The sequence below is a fragment of the Xiphophorus couchianus genome, chromosome 21, assembly GCF_001444195.1.
Source record: "Xiphophorus couchianus chromosome 21, X_couchianus-1.0, whole genome shotgun sequence".
Classification (NCBI taxonomy): Eukaryota; Metazoa; Chordata; class Actinopteri; order Cyprinodontiformes; family Poeciliidae; genus Xiphophorus; species Xiphophorus couchianus.
In genome coordinates, this window is record NC_040248.1 from 15622392 (window position 1) to 15641630 (window position 19239).

The 19239-nt window shown below is 38.1% G+C and overlaps 1 protein-coding gene across 6 annotated transcripts in view; it reads right to left on the reverse strand.

The window, feature by feature from the left end:
- The window catches only part of ctnnd2a (catenin (cadherin-associated protein), delta 2a), a 218493-nt gene that overhangs the window by 22742 nt on the left and 176512 nt on the right, over positions 1–19239 (reverse strand). For all 6 annotated transcript variants that reach the window (XM_028005386.1, XM_028005383.1, XM_028005385.1 and 3 more), the window contains exons 17-19: positions 17904–18086; positions 14021–14194; positions 12512–12662 (exon numbers count right to left, since the gene is read on the reverse strand). In XM_028005386.1, coding sequence (XP_027861187.1) covers positions 12512–12662; positions 14021–14194; positions 17904–18086 — 508 coding nt within the window. The remainder of the gene's footprint in view (positions 1–12511; positions 12663–14020; positions 14195–17903; positions 18087–19239) is intronic.

The following is a 19239-nucleotide window of genomic DNA, read 5'->3' on the forward strand; positions in this document are numbered from 1 at the left end:
TGACAAATTCCTCAGTGAAGGTCTGAATTATTTACTGATTAAGGGTGTGAATGATTTAGTGACTTGCTAATTCACTGACGGACTGACAGATCATTTTCTCCGAGGATGTCTTAATTACTGATGAAGTGACTAATTTATCAACCGACTGACTGCAGGTAATAACAGCAACACCTGATACGCAGCGGAGGCTTGAGAAATTATAAGTGCCATAAATATTTTTTTGCTTATCAACAAAACGTGCTGATAAGCTGCCACCAGCATATTCAGCGTGTGGCGTGTGGGTACACAGCCACCTCTGTGTGGATGCCTTTCAGTCGTCACAACATCACCACATTTTTTCCTTGGGGCCCAAGATTAGAAAGGAGAAAATAATAAGGAAGGGGAGCAAAGAGGATGCAGCAGAGTATTGGTCACCCATGAGAGAGGACAGAAGATGAATAGGAAGCTTTGGAATAAAGGGCAGGATTTAACCAGTGCTGACATTAGCATAAGCTTAGACGAATGGAAGATGAATTGCCTCGGTACTTGCAGAATCAGATGGAAAGTTCTTTTAAAATTTCCAAATGTTTTCATAAAAACATTAGAGGAAGTTTGATTCCCAAGCACATGTCACCTGAATGATCCAAAAACCTTACATACACCCAACTCTATAGTTTTAGCTGCCTCCGTTTTTAGCTGACAACTCCCCAGAACAGATATCCAATTAGAGTATGTAAATAAACATAAAAGGCAAAAAAAAAGAAGCAAAGATCCTATTAGCCATTACAATCTGACATTTTCGTACATGTACACAGAACAATTTCAGAGACTGTAAGATGTTTATTGATGAATAATAGATTAAGCTAAATGAGAAGTAGTCGATGCACTTTCCCCAAATTATTTTAAGATTCAGCAAATTCTAAGCTCAAGCTTTTGATGTTCCCCTCAGTCTCCTTAAAGGCTGCTACACTTAAAACATGATAGTCCCTTGTGAAGGTATTTATAAACTTTTTCCGCATTATTTCACATTACAACCCCTCCCCCCAAAAAAGTCAGTGTACTCTATCAGGATTATATGTGATAGACTGACAAAGCGACACATGATTGCAAAGAGGAAGGGAAATCTTCAAAGCATGGCCACCATCGGGCTTCAGATTTCTCCCAATAATCTATGTAATGTATTTATACTCAGTGCAATTACAGCTGTTCTGTGAATTGTTCAGAAGTTTGCAAAAGCAGGGTTTCTTAATGCTGGTCCTCAGGGCCCACCGTCTTGTCTTCTCTGTCCCAGCACACCTGATTCAAATGATTGCATTACCTCCTCAGCATGCCATCAAGTGTTCCCTAAGCCGGTTAATCGCCCAGCCCTTTAAATACACAGCTTTAGTCAGGTGTGCATCTAAAGGGAAGTACTTGAAACACGTAGTGCAGTCGGCTCTGAGAACCACAGATAAGAACCGATGGGATGGAGAACATTTGCAGTCAAATGCTATCATCAAGGCAAGGGAACGCACCAGAAAGATCAGCAGGATTGCACACTGTTCAGTCCTATTAGTCTGCTGTCTTCAAAAGTGACAAGTTAATTTGCAAATGCTGTACCAAAGCCTGCACACAAACTCAGAGGTGAAACATGGTGGTAGCAGGTGCATGCTGTGGGAATGCAAGGTAAGGGAAGCTGAGTGGCATTAATAAGTTAATAAGAAATTTTCAAGGAAAACCTGTTGAGTACTGCAAAAGTCTTGAGGCTGGGGCAAATATTCAGTATGTTGAAGCTTGCGGTTGTAGCAAGCAGAAGATCAGCCACTTTATGAGAGACTATACGGTGGATAAAAAGCAAGGGAAGTGTTTACCGTACATCAACGTTTTTATGAGATTTGACAAATTAACATGTCTTAAAGCTGTTTCACACAAAGCGTAACGTGCACATCAGCCTTCCTACTACATCCGTTGTCTTTGTTTCTGGAATGCGAGCAGCTACAAGTGGAACACGTCCTCAAGGACAGAGGCGAGCCTTGTGCTGATCACTGCACAGCCTAATAAACCTGTATTACACAGCTCTTCCAATATAGCTATCTTTACCTGAGGGGCAGAGACAGTAATGTATTCCTGCGTTGCATTCCCTTATGTGTCACCAGCCGCTGCAGCGCAGGCCATGCTTCATCATGACCATAACGGCTGATTTGATTTAAAAGGATCCAATTACCCTCAACAATGGAGTGATTTGATTGTTTACTGACGGAGAAGGGAGAATGTTATTGAAGTGAAATTGGAGGTAATTGTCTCAGGGAGAGATGGGGAAAGATGAAACAGCTTGATTGTTTGTGGTGTCTGATTGCCTATATGCTTAATGGCATCAGAAGCCAGTGGCTTTCAGGATTTCTGGAGCATTTTCTGACTTCAGTTAAAGCTCATAAGACGGTCGGAGCTTTAACTGTAAAAGCCAAACTGCTAAGAAAGAGACGAAACTCAACATCGAGCAGTGAAGCATTTTGTCTAAGTGCAGATACTTTCACCTAAAACGCAAAGATGATTTTAGGATGCCGTACTCGTTTTATGTCGACCATTAAACTGAACAAGTGATTGAATTAGGCAATGCAGGCTTTTATTTGTTTATGTTGTCAACTGTTCATGTGACAGTACAACAATCCAAAACAATTTTTGCTGTCATCTATTCTGTGGAATTACTGTTTCAGCTCCTCTGTATTATAAGGATCAGTTTCTCCATATGTGACTGCAATTCATCATTGCCCTGACAGGTGGTGCCATATTCAAAGCAACAGGATACTGCTCATTTACTGAAAACATGAAACATATTTGAGTGATATCCTCTGAAGGCAGTCATTCTGAAAAACACAAACAAATATTAAAATATTTGTAGTTTCATTGACACTGAAAACAATCCAATAGCATTTGGGGAGGAAAAGGGAGCCAGAGACAATCACTTTATCTATAATACTGCAAAGCATTAAAAGATGCAGCATTTATGTTTTATTTAATAAACACAGCAGCACACAGTAGAGCATCCTGAAGTCAATATTGATTACCATCCTCAGTCTGATTGCAAAATCTATCCCTTTATTTTTCCAGAAGTTAAATGAAGAATACCCATCTGGAGTGCAGCAACTCTCGAAAAGGTTTGAAATTGAGGAAAATTTCTTTCCCAATTAGAAAATAGTCAGACTTCCTGAGTTTGGTGCTTTTCACAGCACAGTTATACCTCACACTCCGTGTCTGCCTCTGATGTCTGCAGATGACAAGTCTACAGCAGGAATTGCTGGGGAAGAGGAGAGGGGATAAAAAGGCAGGAATCATTTCCAAATGTATGAAACCTGCACCTTCATTAGAAGAATAAAGAATAAATAATTGTTCCATTATAGTTACAGAACATTTAGTAAAGTTACAGAGTCACAATACCCTTCTTAATGAACTACTTTGTGAAGAAAATCACAAGCTCTTGGCTATGAACAGATCATTTGAAACCTTTAGCTTGATGTTATTGTGGAATTCATAAGAGTTCCTCAGCTTGAGTTAGACTGATGACATAAAAGCTGTGAGGAAAAAAAAAATCCATCTAATAAACACATGGCAGCACTTTCTGTCCCCATGTCTGTCTCTCTTTATTGTTCTCTATTTTTCTCTTGCTGTCGTGCTCCCTGTTGGGTTCAGAGGCACACAGAACGAGGAATGCCAGAGAGAACAAAGTATGCTGATAAAAGACATGCCATACCCTCACACATGAGGAAATCATCCCACAGGCGACAGAGAAATTTCATAAAGTAGTGCCGCAGCAGAGACGGAGAAGTGTGCGTCAACACTGTGTGAGTCAATAGACCGGGACGCACCGTCTCTCAGCCTGCTCGCCTTGCAAAGTTGTTTATGTCTAGGACTGTGCAGTCTGTTGACAGCCGAGAAGACAAAATATGTAGAATCTGGCGTGTGTGAGAACAGCAAAAAATGTTGCCTTGGCTGGCAACTTAGTTGCTCATAACACTGATTTTGCCACATTTTCTGAGAACATGTGTGAGAGTAAAATAATAATAAAAAAATGTACATATTGCAGTTTTCTTCACGTTTTTAATTATTTGCAACACAGTGCCTGACATCCATCATAAAAACACTCCGATGTACACGGTGAGTGCACACACACACAGTCATGCAATTAGTGACATCCCTGTGTTGCACTACTTTGGTTTCCACAGTAACACTCCTCGAGACTGATGTCATCAACGCGACACACAAAGAATGAGAGACTAAGGCGTTATGAGCTCATGTCTGGGGAAAAAGACGGAGAGGGGTGTGTCGGAGAAGGAGGAACAAAAAAAAAAGAGGAGGAGATGAGGTAAGGAAGTGGAAGACAGAGAAACTGTCAAACTGCACAGAGAAGGCAAGTGGGGGGTAGTAGAAAAACAGGATGATATAAACGGACCAGAGAATAATTTCCCAATCCAGTGATCAATAAAGTAAATTTTATTTTATCATTTTAGCAATGCAAGGTAAGGACAATCTCAATTTTCTCTGTTCAAACATTAAGAAAAACATGTCCACAAAAAGTGATTGTGCACTGCTCTCAGTTTGAAAGAGACAATGCTAAGCAGAGTTACTGCAGAGCTACTTTGATATAGTCCAATAGAAACTGGTATTCAGTGATTTGATGCAGAAAAAATATAAATGCTGTGATGTACTTTCAAATAAACAAATAGCAATAAATAAATAAATAATAAATACTCTATCAAATAAATGTCCCCATGAAATAAAAAACGAAGTAAATATTCAGATTTTTTTTCAGGAGCAGAAAAACTTAGATTCATTAAGATCGGAGGGCCAGTTTGTTCGATACAGAAGTGAACTGACTTCACGAAGGGCTCAGCAGAAAAATCCTCGTCCCACGATTTGAATATAAGAACATGAAAAAAAAAATAGGCTGAAATAAAAACAGAGTTAAAAAATAATAAAAATTTCTGAAGTGGGTTCGCAAAATGAAAGTGTCACAAAACAAAAGACCATTACAAAATAAAAATTGAAATAAACAGATGAATAAATAAATGAACTAAATGAATAAAAAAAAAACATCTCCATTGAAAAATATATTTTCGTATTATTTATTTTGTTTTTATTTCATGGGTGCATATTTTTATTTCATGGAGAATTTATAAATTAGTTATTAATAGCATTAATAATAATAATAATAATAATAATAACATTAATAACAGTATTTATTTATGCATTTAATTTTGAATGAAACAGCTCTCCATGGTGCACCCGTCCTTTCGCCCAATGACTGATGCAGATAGGCATCAGTCCGCTGTGACCCTACAAACGGAGGATGATTTCAATCCACAGCATTTTATGTGCAAACATGACTATTATGAGTGTGCCCACATACAAATATCCCATTAAAACATTATTGTTGACAATCACAATATGACATCTGTTGCAGTTAATCACATTGATCTGATCACTCTGTCTTTTCTAAGGTTAAGATGTTGCCAGGACTTTTTCTGAGCTCTGTCAGGGTTACTGAGAGCTAGATCAATTGTGGGCGTGAAAGACAATAAAAGTTCATGGAACTAGTCAAGCAAAGCAAAGCGTAATAAACATAGTGGGCTACCCAATAACATGTACAGCCAATACTTTGTCACTGTAGCATTGCGTACATAGATCCAAGGTTTGGAACCTGGTGTTTTAAGCTCAGGTTCCAAACATTGCAAAATGGTTTGAGAAGTTTTAAATAACCCAATAAATATTCTGCCAATAATTTTAAGTTTGAAAAGGAAAAAAAAAATAAAAAAATCACCAAATGTTAATTTTCAGAAGTTGCAGAACGTACAACCAATCGCACTTCAACATCAAAGATGGAAATCATATTCAAGCTCAAGGTAAAAGATATGGCCACTTTTTCCCCATGAGATAATTTCATATCCATTATTAATGGCCTGCCAGAAGGTTTTCTAGCACTTGTACCTTGTGCATATCTCATAATGCATGCCACAGCTACATGTGGCTAAGAAATGGATGCACACAGGTTATAGCAGTGGAAGAGTCAGATGTGCAAAATAAACTTGCCAAGAAATGACAAACCAAGTTTTGCTCACTGTGTTTCCAAATGCATACTATGCTGTGTAGTGGTTGCACAGAGCAGCAGTGGTGTTTTCTAATTCCAAGGTTCCACAGCCCAGAATTCAACCCCAAACATTCATGAGCGTCTTTCCAAATAAATATCCCGGAAATTATAATTCACCTTTCGTGATGAGCTCCAAGTCTTTGAGGTTGGAAATCATCCTTGCAATTACCCTAATCTGCCGCTGCCTTCACAGATTCTATTGTTGGATTCGAGTCAGGACTCTGGGGAATGTATAAATGTAACTGTTATTTCCAGTGAGAAGAATCCTGTTTGGTCAGATTAACAGGTCCCTTCAACCTATTAGACGTCCTGAATCAACACACATCCTGTTTTCTAATTCTGAGCAAATTTTGGTCTGCACCATCTACCAAAGTAAAACAAGGTTCCTTAATTTTCATGAAACAAATTTATTCTGCGTAAATGGGAGCTGCCTCTCTCTCTCCTACGAGAACAAGAAACAGCCTTTCAGGCATTAAAGTGCTGTTCCAAATTCATGTGTGTCAAATTACCGTTTTTAAGTAAACGGTAAGAATTGCCCTGACACATAGTACATCGATGAATGAAGTGCATGTATCGCTACACGACTATAGACTATAATATGCAAATCAAAGCCATAAAGGAGGTGAAATCAGGAGAGACCCAAAACACAGAGATGAAAAGAAGGAGTCGCAGAGACATCAATATAGCACAAAATCACATTACTGAGGGATTTCAGAGTAAGCATACATATGCAGTTAAGACTTAGCTGTCACTGCTCTCTCATCTCTTTCCTCTTCCATTGCTATATATTCTTAGGCTGACTTGGCTTCACGTTACTTTTTCCCTTTTATCCCTCTCTAGTCTTGTGCCACTTCTTGCTCTTTTCCTCCTGCTTGTCTCCCCGGTATCCAATCATAGAGAGCTTTCCAGAGGATTTGACACAAGAAGATTCAGTTTCTGTTTTTCAGAATGAGGTGATGTTTGAGGAGATTTGTCATGCGGGATTGTATTGTAATTAGGTGCAACTTTGATCTTACAAAAACAAATCAACTAAATCTGTGAAATCGTACCGACCAAACATTGGAGGACGGAGAATATTTGGACTTGTCTTTCCTAAAAGCTTGGTCTCTGCTTCTTTCTTATCCATCTTAATCGGCTGAGAGTTTGCAAAAAACAAAAAAAAGCTGAAACCATACTGGTCGACCTCTCTTTTCTTGTCCTTTGTTTTGTTTTTATCTCCACACTTTGGAAACTTCATGTTTGTTCATGTATCACTCAGTAAAGAAAGACACTAGCAGTTGTTTTCTATCCCATTGGTGGTAATTTGTTTTTAGCAAAGTAGTTTTTTTTTTTTTTACATGTAAACTAGCAGCAGCTTACTGAAAATTAGTAAACTTATTTCTTCCATTCAAAAGACTGCATAATATTAGCTTGACGTCTTAAAGTCAAGCCGACATTGTGGAGCTCCAGATAGCTACTTGTACTCTTCATGGAGTTGTGCTGATGTAGTGACTCTTCTCTTACTATCGTCTCTTTCTTCATGCTGCTTGTGCAGGTCAGAAAAGATTATGCCAGGATTCACCTGCAGTTCGTCTTTCTTGAGCTTTACAGAGGGATCGTCTCCTTTGATCCTTTTCTGCTAAAGGTATATTTGTGCCTCAGAGGATTCCATATGAGATTACGTAAGAGGTTACATAAGATATATAGAGGAAAGAGTATGTAAAGAAGAAAAAGCATAAGAACGACCTTTTGACAACCTGCCTGACAACAGAATGTAAGAAAACATAGTCATTAGTGTATTTTCCACTATATTATCCCAAACTAGAGCACAAATAAAATCTGAGTTTTTTTAAGTCAGATGAAAATGCTAGAAGCATTAAGCAAAAATAAAACCACATTGTTTAAAATTTGGCAATGTTTACAATTTAAAACCGATCACAAAACTGACCTAGTCTTGGTCAGAAATTGGACGCAAAAAAATTGCTATTCACGTATACAGTTCAGCACCGACTGTGCATGCTTTGGAAGTTTAGGTTTGTCATAGCAAATAAAAAACTCATATTTTTATGCATTATCTGTTAGAACTATGTTTATTATTTGTGCCATTGTGTTTACAGTTGAGTTAGTCAGACTGTGTGATTAAGAAGCTCTGACACATTGATTGCACTTTAGTGGCTCCCGAGCCTCCTGTTTGCACAAAGACCCAGAATGATGCTGCGCATGTTAACACAAGGAGTCATACCGAAAGGCTACAGCTACCTCACTGATCTCTAAAAATGAAAATCAGAGCGGCTCCATGTAAGATTCTGTGGTTAAACACGAGCGACTACACTCTTCCAACAGAAGGAAGGCAGCTTGCTTCTAATGAACACCCGTTATCTTCTCCTAAACTATTATTTAAATTAAATTCATTCCATAAAAAAGATACATGATCTTACTTACCCACAACCACAGACTTTGGTGTATTTTATTGGGATTTTTATGAGGCAGACGATCATAAAATAAATCATAACTCTGAAACGGAAGAAGAATGAGACAAGGTTTTCAGATTTTCTTTTTTTATATACATATGACAATCTGGGAAGTGCAGTGTGCTACATTTAGTCCCTCTTACTCAATACCTTGCAGTACCTCTTTTCTGTGCAAATACAGTTCCAAGTATTTTATCTCTACCAGCTTTTCACATCTTGAGACTAAATTGTTTGCCAAGGTTTCTTTGCAAAATAACCTAATCACAGTCAAATTGAACCGTTAACATTTAAGAGTGTCAATCTTTAAGTCTTAGCAACATTTCAGTTAAATTCAACTCTGCATTCTATGCTACAGACATATTTATTGAATTAGGATATAACTGGAATGTTCATTTATTTCAGTAACTTAAAGCAAAACATTAAATAGATCAAATAGCCTTTATTTCTGTTAATTATGAGGATTTTATGATCATCCATTTCCACATAATGGGTGTGTGTCCTTGCAGGAAGAATTAAATCATGTTTTTGTGGTCTCTTCAACAACGCTTTTTTTGTTTTTTGGCCACTCTTCCATAAAGGTCAATTTTGCGGAGAGGCTGATTGATTGGGTTTAATAATTGCGACTCATTCATAGTTACCATGCACATCTCAGATTCGTCTTTGCTTCTCATAGGTGTGGTTCAATGCAAACATAAAAATTATAATTTAAGTTTGTAGAACCTTTTCAGAAGCACATCATTCCCCTTAAACGTCACAAGCATGTTACTTTGTTATGCTCCTTAATATAAAATCACAATAAAAAATATTAAACATTGTTGTAATGCGGCAAAAATTAAGACATTTTTAAGATCACCTTTGCACATTACTATGCTCAACATGCTACTTATTAATCTGTATGCGTAATTATAAGATGATCTGCACATTTTCTGAAGTATTTTCCTGTCCAACTCTAATGACTTTTTAAGATGGAGAAACACACTCAAATCAGAAACATGTGGAAAATGGCACATCTCAACTATAAATGAGTCATGTTGCAGTTTAATCGAAAATCCTAAAAAAATGGGGAATTATTTCTTAATGAATTTGTACAATATTTATTTAATTGACTCCTCCTCTCACTTCATCTGAATGTCAGTCCATTAAAATGTTTACCTCATGCTGCTTTTGCTCAGGAAAGCTAATGGCTGTTAAAAATTACAATTCTAATTTTTTTACATGCAATATTTATAAACAAACTACATTTTAGTGGTCTTAGTCAAAACACTGCTTTAATTAGTGAAAAGGTCAATAATAAAAAAAAGCTGATTTAAAAAAAAAACCCAACAATAATAAAACTAATTTACCTTCATTTACTTTGCCCCGGCAAGACAAATGAAAACAGCTAATCCTAATTATTAACATTAGCTTTAAAACTAAAAATATCGAGTATTTTTGACAGTATCTAGTTGTGAAGGAGAACTCTGAATTTGAACTCTTCAACCTGATAGAAGTTTAAAGTTATGGAAACGTCCTGGTTAGACAACCTAGTAAAAAAACCAAGCTGACCATACATATACAGAGATTTAATCCACATCTGGAAGACTGCAAAGGCCGTTGTTAGGCAAGTTGAGCTGTCATGGAGGCAGACAACATAATAACGAGCAAGACAAGATGACCTTTCAGAAGTGACTCCAAATTTTCTTTTCCACAACACCATTATCAAAAACACCATCCACATCACCATCCTACAAGGAAAACAGACAGGCTTAAATTACTTCACAGGATTTTTCACTTATTGGACTGAACCTTTAGGGATTTTGCTCAGGCCTGTAGATCATCACCCCCAAAATATTTCAAAATGACACCTGGATATTTATATAATTACAAATATTGTACAAGCCATAAGTACACAGGCAAACCTACAGATACTCGTGCATTCAGGTGATAATCAATTGAGTAAACGTTTTAGCAGTCCCCCAACTACTGTATGTTCGTTCCTTTACATGCAGAATAAAATAGATCGCAACAATGTCTGTAGTCATACTTGGTCAGTTTTTTGCAGGGTCAAACTATTCAACTTTTGTTACTCCAAATCATTCTACTTGCAGTAGTGTGTCCAAGTTTTGTTAAGCTGATATGCATTCACAATTTTTATATATACTGTATATATACAGTATATATAATTATTGTTTGTTTATTTTAATCTGCCTTGCTAATTTGTCTGCAGATAGATTGGAGAAGACAAACAAAATCACAAAAGGGAGATCACTCACAGCCAGTAAAGCGCCTGCGCGAGAGCTCTAATTATCCTTTAATCTGCTGCTGTGCGTCAGCCAGAGCGTAGTAGGGGGGCGTGTTGAGCCTTGGCGGCGGTATTCCTTGTTGTTCCGCAACAAGGAACAACAACAACTTGCTGCAAAACCAAGATATGTTTCAAAAGCCTCCAGCGTGAAACAGTGGGTGCCAGAGTTGCTATAGAAACCGTAGAGCCCACCAATAAGCCAAGATTGTCAGAGATATTAGAGATAGAGAGAAAAACGTCCATGCACACGCACATACATAAAACTGTTCATGTGTGTGTAAGGTGTCTGTTTAGAGAGATAAAGATGTTTTTGGTTTTCAGTCGACATGATTGACCTGTTATTCCTGCACTAGCCCGGCAGCAGCAAAGAGAGGACAGCCTCAAAGAAAAAGGATGTATCTAATACATGAAAACACTTGAAGACACAAAAGAAATGCACACACACTCGGTGTATATGAGTCAGGTTAGCTAATGATCTCTAGATGTGTTGATTCTACCAGACTGACTGGGGCTCACTCATTACCCAGTGTACTTTTCAAAGACTAATGTAAGCCTTTGATCTGCTACCACTCTCGCCCACTCTCTTCAGCGTTTCCTTCTCAATTACACATTATTCATGTTATTTTCTGAACCCACAGCTGGCACAGTACAATCTTTATTAATCTCAGTCTCTCAGAGACCAACATGTAATAGTCTCAGTTAAACTGATGGGCAGATAAAAATCATTATGCTGGATGGAAAAATATGGAAATGATAACTTTACAAAATCACAAAACTAAAAGGCAAAACCAAAACATATTCGTAGGCCATACAAATCTGATATTAATCTTAATGATATCCTCTAACCTCTGACCACATTCAGTCTGCAAAAAGGCAATTGTAGTTTCATACATGTGTTTTTCAAACATACACACACAAACAAATGTGCAACTATCTTTCTGACCTAAAAGTAGAAACTTATATAAAAATCATCTGGTGACTCGAATTAGCCAAAAATCCAACCTTTTTTCTGATCAATGAACACACCCTAATAACCATTACCAGTTCCTACTGGCCACAAACTTTGGTGTGGATGGTGTTATTGAGGAAATAAGACTCAAATGTAACTTTTTTAGACTCAGTAAGTTGTTTAAAAATGAAGTCACAAAAAGTGCAGAAACAGGAGCTACTTTAAGGGAAAATTGTTCAGACCCGCTCTATGTTAGGACATTCCCAAAGCATTGCTGGGAATCTCATGATTGAAGTACGAATCTGCGTTCTCTATGTAGAATATATGCAAAGAGACAAATGTTTTTGTAATTGTTGTGTAAACACAAAATGCTAAACCCAGCCAAAATATCAGTCTTTGTTCAAAACCCCCATCAACTCTGCTTTACTCTCTCACATGGTGGTGTGATGTCACCTCTGCTCCAAATGCAATAACTGCCCGACAGGGAAGCTAGAAAAATATTTTGAGTTTTAATCTTAAATCTTCTTGCATTTTAACGCATATATCAGGAATCTCATAAAACTGGTATCAGTGAGTCAAAGCTTTACAAAAAGCAGAGATCAGCCACCAAATTCTAACTCAACTTCTACTAAATCCCTTAATAAAAAGAGAATAGAAATGTCAGTAATCTATGCAATAATGAGAGGTAATGGAATAATCCTTGTTGGAGTAATCCAGTTATCATAACTCACCTATAAGCTCCTTGTTCCGGATGTCCAGGGCCATATTTCGGAGAGCAGTGGCGACAGCACATACTACTTTGTCGTTGTCTATCCTCAGTAGCTCCACCAGAATGGGAAGGCCTTTCTCCTTACGGACAGCGGCCCGAATGTACACTGACCACTTCCGGGAAAAAGAAGACAAGATGATGGTTAAAGACTTCTACCAACAATCTAAGTAAGAATTTTTTAGATTAAATAATGCTGATCTGTAATGTAAAATACAGATTTGTTTAGATTCTCCTGACTGTTGCAATAAAATAAACTCACAGTATTCTTCATTATTATAGCAGAAATAGGAAATCAGTCCCCCCCCCCCAACTTCCCAACGAGGAATTTGAGGAACTGATTCATCATAAGATATCGACAATCGTATGTCTTGGCTTAGACCTAAATGTGCAGAGCTAAGAGAGTGTGCCAACATTGTCAGCAAATCTGTTCTCAAAACACAGAGACAGATCTTTTTTAATGAAAAAGTATACACACACGAGGACCACCTGCTCCTGCAATTTTCCTTTCTTCTGCTGATTTTTCAAGAGTCCTCCTATTCAGTCTCTTATGCTCTCTTTGTCCACTCTGCTGTCGGTGGAAATACTTCTCAAATCAAAATCAGTTCCAAACACCTCACATCTCGACAAAACTGATGAAGAATACTCTCAGTTACAACCCTTCCTGCTTTTCCCTTTTGTGTTAATTTTATTTCGTTCACTAACCATATTTTAATGCGTTCTCTTCCTTATAGGACAACCAGGCTGCTTATAAACGGCCTTACGAAGCAGTTACATAAATATCCAAGGCCACCCTACAGTGGTACACTTATACTCTGTCTTTAACCCTCATATCTCTTCCTGGAGGCACAAGTTGCCCTGACAGTACCATGGCCACTTGAGTCATCCATTATAGTCATGTAGTCTCCCTCAGTTCTCTCCTTGTGGAGTCTTTCTCCAGTCCCTAATGCATTAGGTTTTGGAGATTTTAAATAGCAAGTAACAATAACAAACGTGTGCATTGCCTTGGAATAATATTACAAGGTTCATAACGCAAAATCCCCAAGATTAAGATCTAATAAAACAGCCGGGTGCTACTGTCAGCGAATGCAATATTGTTTTGACAGACTTTGTCATAAGTGGAAGTTCTTTATGCTCTGTGGGAGTAAAAGGAAACACTGTTTCATTCAAGAACAAATCCCCACCCCTGTCTAAGTGTGCTTGTTTACTTGACCCCTTATTGAACAATAGAACTTTTGAAATCCCCCCCAAAAAAGTCATTTATCTTGCTCAGCATGACCATTCTCATTCTAATTTCCATCACACCACTCACCGATAATCCCTTCTACACACGTGACATTTTTAAGCAATGGAAAATAGGGTTGAAGAGGAGATTAAGCTAATGAAAATTATTTTAATAAATCAAATGGGAAGTAGATATTGATTTCGAATACAAAAAAATATATCTGAACTCGTATTTTGGGTCTGTGGATACCTTCCAGCTGCCTGCAGCAAGGTTCTGTAGGGCTCCAGCGGCGCCTTCGAGCGTGTCGGGATTTGAGCATTCAGAAAGCAGAGTGAGGTATGGCTTGACAATGGTGGGGTGCCACAACATCTGAACCCCTTTGGGAGGCTCAGCTGTGTCGGGAAAGGGACTCACACCATCCCACTGTGAAAGTTTAGAGCAGATGATACAAAGTTGTAATTTAAGTTCATATTTAGCAAGAATTGGTGCTCGCCGCTCATACTGGTCAGCTTGATGCTGTGTGAAAGCATCCAAAGGTTGTCACAATATATGATGTTATAAGTAAGCAGAAAACAGGAAGTTAAGCATGTTTCTTAATCCATACAGCAGCAGCCTTCAGTCAGAGGCCTCTTTAGTTTTGTTGCAAGACTGACTGCTCCCATAACTTAAAAGATTTTGCTGTGTTTGTACATTTTGAGTGACACCGACAGAGAGTTCTGTAATTTGGGGCTGTTTTTGAAATACAGTTTTATTTTATGGTAACCATGTTGTTGTTGTTAAGACGTAAATAAAGTGTCCTCTTGTTGCCTATAGTGATTACAGAGAAATGAGGATCAGCAATCAGTATTTGCAGGTCAGGGCTTCAGAGAAATCTGTGATCAAAAAATAGCTGGAAAATCTCTGACTGGCTGCGACAGACTGGCGACCTGTCCAGGGTGTACCCCGCCTCTCGCCCGGAACGTAGCTGGAGATGGGCACCAGCAACCCTCCCGACCCCATTAGGGACAAGGGTGAACAGAAAATGGATGGATGGATGGATCTCTGACTGGTGCATCGGTCATCAGACATTGTCAAAGCAGCTCCAGCTTTTATGTAAATGACATGTGTGTGTGTAGTGAAATTTTAATTGCAACAAACAAGCAACAGTGATGGTTGCCGTTTGTTTTGCATGTTTCACATGGAAAACATTTCATTTTCAACATACATGTTACACATTGATGTTTTCAGCAGCTTCTTTCTGCTGTTTCTATGTTTAACATAATTACTGTGTGTTTAGTGTGCTGATATGAAATGCATTGGCCATGCTATTGTTTAATAACATTCTTCAATAACAACAATGTTGTATTATGGAAGAAGGTTGTCATTAGACATAACATTCTTTAATAATACAAAATTGCCACTGCATTGCTGTTATTTTTGAACAAATAACAGCTCTTAGTCACTGTATTGAGAAATAGTGATAGTTGTGTGTTGGGAAGGAATAAATTTGCCCTGCTTTTGTTGCTGGAAAGGTGAAGAGGTTTTTGATTTAAGAAAAAAACAAAAACAAAACAGGAGAATGTCATCAGTCATCTTTAGCAACGTGAAAGACATTGTTCCTTACAGTCACCTAAAAGGCATTTGTAACTGTCTCTGGTACAGAGGCAGCTGCACATAGTGCTGCAACACGATGTATTAGGATATAGGAAAACAAAAGCTGATGGCAAATATAGTAAAGAACTAACACTCAGAACTGTTTCTTATTGGCTGAATTGCACTGCTGGAAATGGAGGTACTCTTTTATACAAACAGGCTAGTTTTACTATGTCTAAATCTTGGGATTTTTTCAGTTCCAGGAAGACTTTTCTTTTTTAAGTTTGTAAATATATAGTTTTCCTGGAGTTGAACAAATGCCAGAAAAAAAAAAAACATTACCAAACATTTATTGTGATACTCCAAACAACTAGATCTCTTGAAAACATTACTCCGACCCATTGTAATTCTGTTTCTTTTTACCTTGGTTTTCTTTCCACACCTCTCTCAGATAAGAAAAAACCTCACTGCCTCCACTTTATACATATTTTTTTATTATGTTGTCCCTTTTTCTCTGTCTTTCTCAATTCTCTACTTTCATCTCTATGTCCTTGCTTCCTTGTTTTTATTCTAACCCTTACCCCTCACACTGCTTTGTTTTTCATCTTTCTGTCAACAGTTTCAGCTTTGCTCTACTGATTCCCTTCTCTTTGTCTCCAGGTAAAATGGGCAAGCGTGTGACTTCAGAGAGTTTCTATCAAGTGCGCAAGACGGGGAATGCATTTTTTTTATCTATACATAGATTCTCTGATCATGAAAAATCAAAGGCGTGTGAAAGTCTAATGTGTGCAGAAAATGTTAAGTAATTCACATTGTTCTGTGTCCTAGATGGTATAGTATACAAGAATGTTTTTGATGGAGGCAATGTGGGCAGTTGCCCTTGGAATCATCAAACTGGGGTGCGGGATGAGTGGTAATAAAAAAAACCCATCCAAAAACCAAAGTGCCTTTGTACCTCTCATTTGTGCCCTGAAGGATTTTTGTTTTGCACTTTGTGCATTTGCAGACAGTCAGGGGTTGGTGCCCTGCTGTGTTGAGTAGGTGCACCCTGTTTCCTGCTGACAGACAGAGCAGGTCACATGATTAAGCTGCACAGCAATTTCCCCTGCCAGACATCTGATAGGTTTTCACGGGGTATGGCTGAGCTGTCAATCAAACTGAACCCAGGTGGAGTGGAGCAGAAGTAAACCGGTGATGTCCTCAATGCCTTTATCTAGTCAGAGCCTCAGTGCTATGTTAAGGGAAGTTCATCCGTCCATTGTCTATACCCATTTAACCTTGCAGGGTAACAGGGGGGATGCGGCCGATCTCCAGCAGTCTCCTGGACAGGTTGCCAGTCCATCGCAAGGCAACATGTGAACAAACAAACAAAAAAAACAACAACCACGCACTCATAGCAATTTAGAGAGACGAATCAGATGAAACTGTCATGTTTTGGGTTTTGGAGAGAATCCTTACATGCACAGGGTGTAAAGTGTAACTAACTGCAGAAAACAGTTTTTAATCATTTAATAAGCCGAGTCTTTCAAACTCAGCTTGAAGGGTACACAGTGATCCGGCCTTTTCATTCCTTTTTCTGTGTTATTTACTTCATGTTCCTGTTAAGAGAAGGACAGTCAATCACAGCATCTTTCTGTTCCATCATATAAAGCTGCTCTTACTTTATTCAGCCACATGTCAATTTGAGAAAATTTGAAGAAAGAGGTAAGAAGCTCTTAAGAATAACTGAATGTATGAGGGAACAACGTATGTAAGACATATCTATTTATTTTTCTATGTATCAACATTACATGCTGTGAATTCAATCATATGTCAGGAACTTTGTCTTCTTCTACTTCTTCTATGATTACAAGAGTTAAACAGCTGGTAGGAAAATAATCTATTTCTGGAATAATCTTAGTATAGATCCTTAAAAGCAAACTCATTTAAAAATCTTTGTCCTACTGGGAAGCAGAGTATCAAGGCTTATTTCCTCAAAAAATCTTCCTGAGATGGATCAAAGTATTTTATTTCGCTCCTCATTCTGAAACCCAGATGGTGAGGTAAAAGGCCCCGCAAAATTCTTTTGTCCCTGAGGAAAACGTTCTTGCAGTCTAATTGCAGGTAAATTACAAAATCAATGTGGTGGTAGCCCATGTACTGCTGTGTTCCGCAGGGAAACCTGGGATTGTATTTGAAGACCACTGTGTTGCCCGGATATCTGAGGAAAACAAAACAAGAACCAAAGTGGAACTGAAACAGAATAGTTGGTTTTAAACTAAACCTGTAGCATATAAACATGCTTAAATTAAAAAATCCCCAAAAAGGTGACAGCAACAGTTTTGAGGAGAAGAAAATATTTTTTTTGATATATAAACCCAACGATCACATTATGAAAGAAAAGGAGCAAAATGTCAAAACTGCTTTAAAGCCAGTCGCCAGATCCATCTGCTTGCGTAAAACACAGAGGCATGACGAACTTCAGTGAGTCACCCAAAGATGTGTTTCTTTACATTGACATAACAAAAACGCGTTTTATGTTCCTTTTTAACCCAAATCACTTTGTTATTACTGCCCTTACCTGCTCAGCTCCCTTCTTTTTCTTCTTCTTCTTCCCCCAGCAACCGGAGCTCTCCCCTTCACATCCATTTGCATCACAAAGCAGCCCATCCAGCTCTTCAAGACCACCTTGCTGGCCGTGGGATGTCTCAGCAGCCAGTCTGTATGACAGATTCCTCAGAATACAAACACAGTTCTCTACAGTCTAGAGATAAAGCAAACGCAGGAGGAAGAGAAATGGTGTGGGGAGAAGGAAGATGAGACGAAGAAAAGATAAATGGTTAAAGTCCAAAAGTTGAAATGAAAGATCTGTTTGAAAACAAAAAGGAAGTTCAAAAAACAAGGCATCACTTGAAAGGAAGAAAGAAATAAAAAATCCACTCATATATAATATAAATCCTCAGGCAACACCCATGAGAAAGACAGATGGGAAACCAAACAACGTCCATAATCTCTCAGGTAATATGTTTCTGCATTTTGTTAGCTCTGACTTTGAAATAAGATTAGGAAAACTCAAGTAAATGAGGAAAAATGACAAACCCAATATATTATCACACAGCTCATTTAACACTCGGTGCAGAGGCAAACCCTAAAGTCACCGAGCCTGTGAGGAAGTGTGTCCCTGTACATGGACAAACCATGTCTTACAACATTTGTTGTCTATTCTTAAAAGTGTGCTTCCGAGACTTTGTGTAGCCACGCACGTTTGTTTATCGCTGAGAAAGGGGAGTCATCAAATCAGCGGAGTGGAAATGATCAAAGACGAATAATCAATCTTCTCTCAGTCTGACCGTTGGTTTACACAAAGACAACTAAGGAGTGTAATTGAACAGCCTCAAGAGATGCAACAAAGAAAAACAATGTCTCACTCCAGTGAGCTGCAGTCATGTCTGAAATTCTATTCACAGTCTATTACAGAATGATGTTGGAGAAGTTATGTTTAATTTACAATTTACTGTGACATTTCATATTTCGATCTGTTGTTTCACATTTATTCTGAACTCCTTTATTATAGCATACAAGGTTTATAGAGTGCAAAGACATGTGCAGACGGTTCTATGTTACTCGAAGTGTTCAGACAGCAGCACAGGAAGCTGTGAAACCAGGGTCACGTGTGGACCAGCATCCCTACCATGTGTAACATTCATCGGATTCTCAGGAAAATAAGTTTGCTACTTGTTTAGATGTTGGTCTTTTTTATTGCATGTCCTTGTTTATGAATCTACACTCCCATGAGTCACAAAACCATACACAAAATACATGTGTACACAAACAATAAAGAAAGCAATAATACGATGGACAGACAATGTTGTACTCAGCATCTAGAACCTTCAATTTTAATTACTCCTGCGATTATA